Genomic DNA, 5,577 nt, shown 5'->3' on the forward strand with positions numbered 1-5,577 from the left:
ACCTCAAAAAGTGTAGCATATCGGTCATCAAAGTACTCCATCATCCCAGTCTTAATACACCCACATAGCTTCGGTATCTGATCCCGGACAATGGCCACAACCTCCTCATGGAGAATCCTCCTAATCCTAGCATCCAACTCATCTGATCCAATCTGTCTGTCAGCCTCTGTTCCCGATCCGGATCCGGTCTCAACTCGTCTCGTAGTCACCATACTGAAAATACACTAGGGATATATTAGATAATACACATAACATAACATGGGAACCAACTCCCAAATTAATATTTTGGGTTAGTTTACAAAATAGTCTCAAATTAATGTGGTACCGGTTTCAACCGGTCAAAAAGGGTCAAATTGTAATGTTTTGCCGGTTTTTATGAATTTTTCATTAAAAAAAAAATCTTGGGACTAATGTGTAACTTTACCGTAAATATGAGACTTTTCTGAAAATTTCCCTAAAATAAAACAATAAAAAAATATAAAAGAGAGTAAATGGATCATTTTACATGTTTTTAATGAAATAAACTAAAAGAACTAACCATGATTGATTTTGAAACATAAAAACCATAAAATAGCATTTTCTAAAATTATGTGAAAGTGTCATTTTAAAAAATCCAGGGACGCACAATAAAATTTTGTCTTGTTTTTATTAGAATACCTAAAAAATAGAGAAATCTATTTAATACTAATTTGCAACCTATCATATTTTGAACTGATTATCCCGTTATCATCATCATATAAAAGGAAATTATATCTTTCTCTTATTTATTCCGAATAAAACCACTCTCCAAGTTGTTTTTTCCTCTCTCTCTTAATTCGTTATCATCACTGTAATCGCCGACACTTTTATATTTTACTTCTCTCTCTCTCTCTCTCTCTCTCTCTCATCATCATCATCGTTATTCTACTTCTAGCTTAAGATTTTCCCTGCTGCAATTGCTGTTGTGGGCTTTTAATTTTATAAATACAAGGATTTGTGTTCGATTCCCACATAAACCCCATCCACCATTGAAGAAGCGACTTCTTGATTGAAATTGGGGTTTCTTTGTTTTGATTGTTTTTGTAAGATGAAGATGAAGATGAACATGAGGCTCAGAAAGCCGGTTTTGGCGTTTCTTTTCTTGACAGTTCTTGCCCCCATTGTGCTTTACACTGATAAACTATCAACCTTTTGTAAAACCCCCCTTAATTCATCTAATTTCTTTTTCCATTCTTACTATCAGATCCTCCATCTGTATGAGCTTTGACTAATGGGTTTTCTTTCTCTCGCAGCTACGGATGAATTCTTTCAGGAACCTTCATCACTTCTAGTAAGCTTTCCAGTCTACTACTTTTTCCGATCTCAATTTAACCGCTATTTATTTATGTATCAATTTCCTTTCTTCAGCCATCGAATCCGGATGCCACAGCCCTAAATTTTCTTCTTCCTCAGGTGGGTTGAAGTTGAATCGAATGTTCTACTTTCCGAATTTCGAATATCTGATAAATTCTCATTTATATTCGTTTTTTCTATCCACCAGGAGTCATCCACATCGCTAAAAGAACCTATGCGAGTTGTTTATTCTGAAAATTCCACTCAATCTGATACCGAAAAGTCCAGAAGAACAAGACAGCTAAATGAAGGTTTGTTTTGTTACATTCTGATCTCAGAATCATTGATTCTTGCGCAACCTAACAGTTCTTCCAACATTGAAACTTTGCTAGAATCCAAGGGGATCGATACGAATGTTACTGGGGATAATCAGATCAATCCCATCAGGCAAGTTACTACTAATCATGGGGCGAATGAAGAATCAGCACCTGTACACAAGAAAAGTGAAAAGTTAAAGGTGCCTGATTTGGTAGGTTATCTTTTATTCCAGCTGTTTATGTGCTGTTGTTTAATGGGTATTGATTGCATCCTCCATATTTAAGCTGGAAATAAATGTTTTCATAATTTGAAGGAACTAAAACAAGCACAAGCAGTTGAAGTTTCTCTGAAAGTAAGTGAAAGAAAACCTGCAAATCACAGAAACAGAAATGAGAAAAGGAAGCAAGATCAAGATGAAGTTTTGGGTGATGTTCGTGTACGTTATCTTAAGGATCAGTTGATCATGGCGAGAGTTTACCTTTCTCTTTCAGCAACAAGGACAAATACCCAATTTAACAGAGAACTCCGTATACGTATGAAGGATGTAGAAAAACTACTTGTTGATGCAACTAATGACTCTCAACTCCCTAACAAGTAAGCCACTTTTTTTTTTTTTTTTCTTTTTCTTTTCTTAAATTATTATTTCTTTGTTTTTCTTTCCGGACAAAGTGTTAAATAATTTTGTAAAAATATTTGAGAAAATGACAATTTGTTAACTTTTCAAAAAGTTAGATCTTAGAGCATCTCAAATCCAACACCAAATCCCAATTAAAACATTTTTTTGCACCATTTTACACAACCCAAAACCATTTTTTGCACCAAAGTGTTTATAAAGGAATAGTATAACGCTACATTTATTGTTATAATTGGTGTTAAACGTTTATTTGTACCATTTGGTCCTTCATGTTTGAGTTTATAAATTTGAGTAAATTAAATTGTATGGTTATATTTTAAATGTAGTATTTATTACTTGTAATATTCTAAATGGATATTAATTAACCATCAATATCTTAAATGTAGTATTTATGTTTCAAATTTGTTTGGTTATACTTGTTTTAATAATATCATTTATAAAGTTATTGTAGCAAAAACTCAAATTTGTAAAAGGTCAATTTTTGAAAATCTATATAAGTTAGAAAACCGGAATGTACTTGGATTTATTTATTTTGTGTGTGTGTGTCGTAAAAGGATGGTGTGTGATGGGTTGAAGATGAATTACTGTCTATTTCCATTTGTTTATTTCTGCATTAAGTAAAAACGACGTAGTTTTGAGTAAACAAAATCACACATGTGGACTGTTTCCATAACGTTTCACACGTAAGTTTAGATGCATAACGACTGATTATTATTATTTTTTTTAGGTTGTAAGGTTTATTTATTTATTGTTTTTTTGGTGTAGTGCTAATGAGAAGCTGAAAGCAATGGAGCAAACATTGTTGAAAGGAAGGAGAATACAAGATGAGTGCAGTGGTGATGCGAAAAAATTGCGTGGGATTATTCACTCAACAGAACAACAACTGAGAGTTCAAGAAAAACAAACCTTGTTTTTGACTCATTTGACTGCTAAAACTGTTCCTAAAGGTCTCCATTGTCTCCCCTTACGCCTTTCAGCCGATTACTACTCATTAAATGCTTCTTCTCAGCAATTCCCAAATCAAGAAAAATTACAAGACCCAAACCTCTTCCACTATGCGTTGTTTTCTGATAATGTATTAGCAACTGCAGTCGTTGTTAATTCCACTATTTCTAGCTCAAAGGTATGTCTGTTAATTGTTGGTTGTTACTTATAAAGGCCAACAACCAGATCATAAACATCTCAAATCTTGCAGGATTCTTCAAAACATGTGTTCCACATTGTAACCGATAAACTAAACTACGCAGCAATGAGGATGTGGTTTCTTGCAAATCCACCATGGAATGCGACGATTGAGGTCCAAAATGTGGACGAATTCACATGGCTGAATGCAAGCTACAGCCCGGTTCTCAAACAGTTAGCCTCTCAAAAAATGATTGATTATTATTTCAAAACGAAAACGACGGAATTGGATTCCAATCTGAAATTCCGAAACCCAAAGTATCTATCCATGATGAATCATCTTCGGTTTTACCTCCCCGAGATGTTTCCAAAGCTTAATAAAGTGGTGTTTTTGGATGATGATATTGTGGTTCAAAAGGATCTGACCGGATTGTGGGGTGTGAATATGAAAGGGAAGGTGAATGGGGCTGTTGAAACGTGTGGGGAAAGTTTTCATCGCTTTGACCGCTACCTTAATTTCTCCAATCCTTTGATTGCTAAGAATTTTGACCCCCGTGCGTGTGGATGGGCATACGGAATGAATCTATTTGATTTGGAACAATGGAAAAACCAAAATATTACTCACATTTACCACTCGTGGCAAAATTTGGTCAGTTCTTGTTTTACAACTTACAAATAAACTCAAAGTCTTTGTATTCTAACCCTATTTTTTGATGGTGAGATAATAGATTAGGAGCGACAAAATTTTGCAATGTTCTTTTCCCACTTTTAGATGTGAGAAAAAATTGCAATTTTTTTTTTCATTGACATCAATCTAGTCCAGTTCAACTCCAATGCATGCCAAACACAGTACAGACTGTTATGTCTACATAAGTAACAGACGGGAGGCATTGAGATTAAGAGCGAGTCCATGTCCCACCTTTTTGGATGAGAAATTTTTTTTTTGTCTCCATCCCACTTTTAGATGCAATTTTTTCTAGTTCCAGTCCAATACATGTCGAACACAGTATAAATACATGAGGAGGGACATAAAATAAAAAGAATGGTTTTGGTTGATTTTGTGTTTGTGCAGAACTCGGAGAGGGAGCTATGGAAATTGGGAACACTGCCACCTGGTTTGATAACGTTTTATGGGCGAGTATTTCCATTAGAGAGATCATGGCATGTATTGGGGCTTGGGTATAACCCAAATGTCAGCCAAAAGGAGATTGAAAGAGCAGCCGTGATTCACTACAATGGGAATTTGAAACCATGGCTGGAAATAGGGATTCCAAAGTTCCGAGGTTATTGGAGTAGGTTTGTGGATTATGATCACCCCTACATGCGGGATTGCAATATTACTCCTTAAAAAACTAAACTAAACTAAACAAAATTACTGTAGCTATATTCTCATTCTTTTAATTGTTGATTCATATTTTGGGGTGTAATTGTATATTAGAAACAGGTTTTTTGTTGAAGAATGTGAATACTGGTTTTTCACAATTATAAAGCACAGATGATGATGATGATGGCTGTCATTGTCACGTGCCAATATTCCATGTGCATATGCTGATGCTGCGATCTCTTCTGTCCACACGATACCAAATGCATTCAAAATACATAAATACTATTTATGGTTGACAATTTTGTCTAGATAGTTACGTTTAATGTACATATTGTTGCTTATCTAAATAACAATCCCTTATCTTCTAGTTGCTTGAAGGTGTTGTAAATTTTATAACAATTGAATCATACTTTTGTTTTTTTTTTGGTCTTATAAAGAAATCAGATCGACTGTGAAATTTTGGTTTTCACAAAAACAAAAAAACCCAACCTTTCGGTTTTTAGGTTTGCATTTTTGTATTTTTTTCTTCTTCGATACATCTACGTGATGATAGAGTAAATTACATAGACCATCATTAACCTTTTTTTTTTTCTCAATTTGGATGCCAGCCTCTCTAGTTTTGTTGTGGTCCCAAATTTAAAATTAATACTACACTTGTTATTATTTTTATTTATTAAGTTATAATCATTATCCTTCACACCTCACCATCACCACTCATGTCTATCTTATTATTCTCTTTTCTCATAGGTATCCACACTCCATTTAACTCTATAGAATTCATTGGACTGCAACATCATCCATTAAACACATATACTACAACATTCACAACCATTTAAACTCTTATTCAATATTTAATGATCATTCAACT

The 5,577-nt window shown here is 34.2% G+C and overlaps 1 protein-coding gene across 1 annotated transcript; it reads left to right on the plus strand.

Moving 5' to 3' along the window:
* The first annotated feature begins 774 nt into the window (after positions 1–774).
* LOC145169039 (putative galacturonosyltransferase 4) lies at positions 775–5,076 on the plus strand. The gene is made up of 9 exons (XM_079087633.1): positions 775–1,172; positions 1,272–1,309; positions 1,387–1,431; positions 1,520–1,622; positions 1,704–1,840; positions 1,943–2,223; positions 3,029–3,386; positions 3,459–4,034; positions 4,458–5,076. Exons 1-9 carry the CDS (start codon positions 1,067–1,069, stop codon positions 4,731–4,733), a joined length of 1,920 nt encoding a protein of 639 aa, XP_078943759.1. The 5' UTR covers positions 775–1,066; the 3' UTR covers positions 4,734–5,076.
* The last annotated feature ends 501 nt before the right edge of the window (positions 5,077–5,577 follow it).

Source organism: Lactuca virosa, chromosome 1 (genome assembly GCF_052849685.1).
Source record: "Lactuca virosa cultivar CGN04683 chromosome 1, Lactuca_virosa_CGN04683_v6, whole genome shotgun sequence".
NCBI classification, from domain to species: domain Eukaryota; kingdom Viridiplantae; phylum Streptophyta; class Magnoliopsida; order Asterales; family Asteraceae; genus Lactuca; species Lactuca virosa.

Coding starts and splice junctions, on each gene's coding strand:
- LOC145169039 (XM_079087633.1), top strand. CDS start 1,067: ATGAAGATGAAGATGAACATGAGGCTCAGAAAGCCGGTTTTGGCGTTT. Junction 1,432..1,519: donor TAAATTTTCTTCTTCCTCAG/GTGGGTTGAAGT, acceptor TCTATCCACCAG/GAGTCATCCACATCGCTAAA. Junction 4,035..4,457: donor ACCACTCGTGGCAAAATTTG/GTCAGTTCTTGT, acceptor GTGTTTGTGCAG/AACTCGGAGAGGGAGCTATG.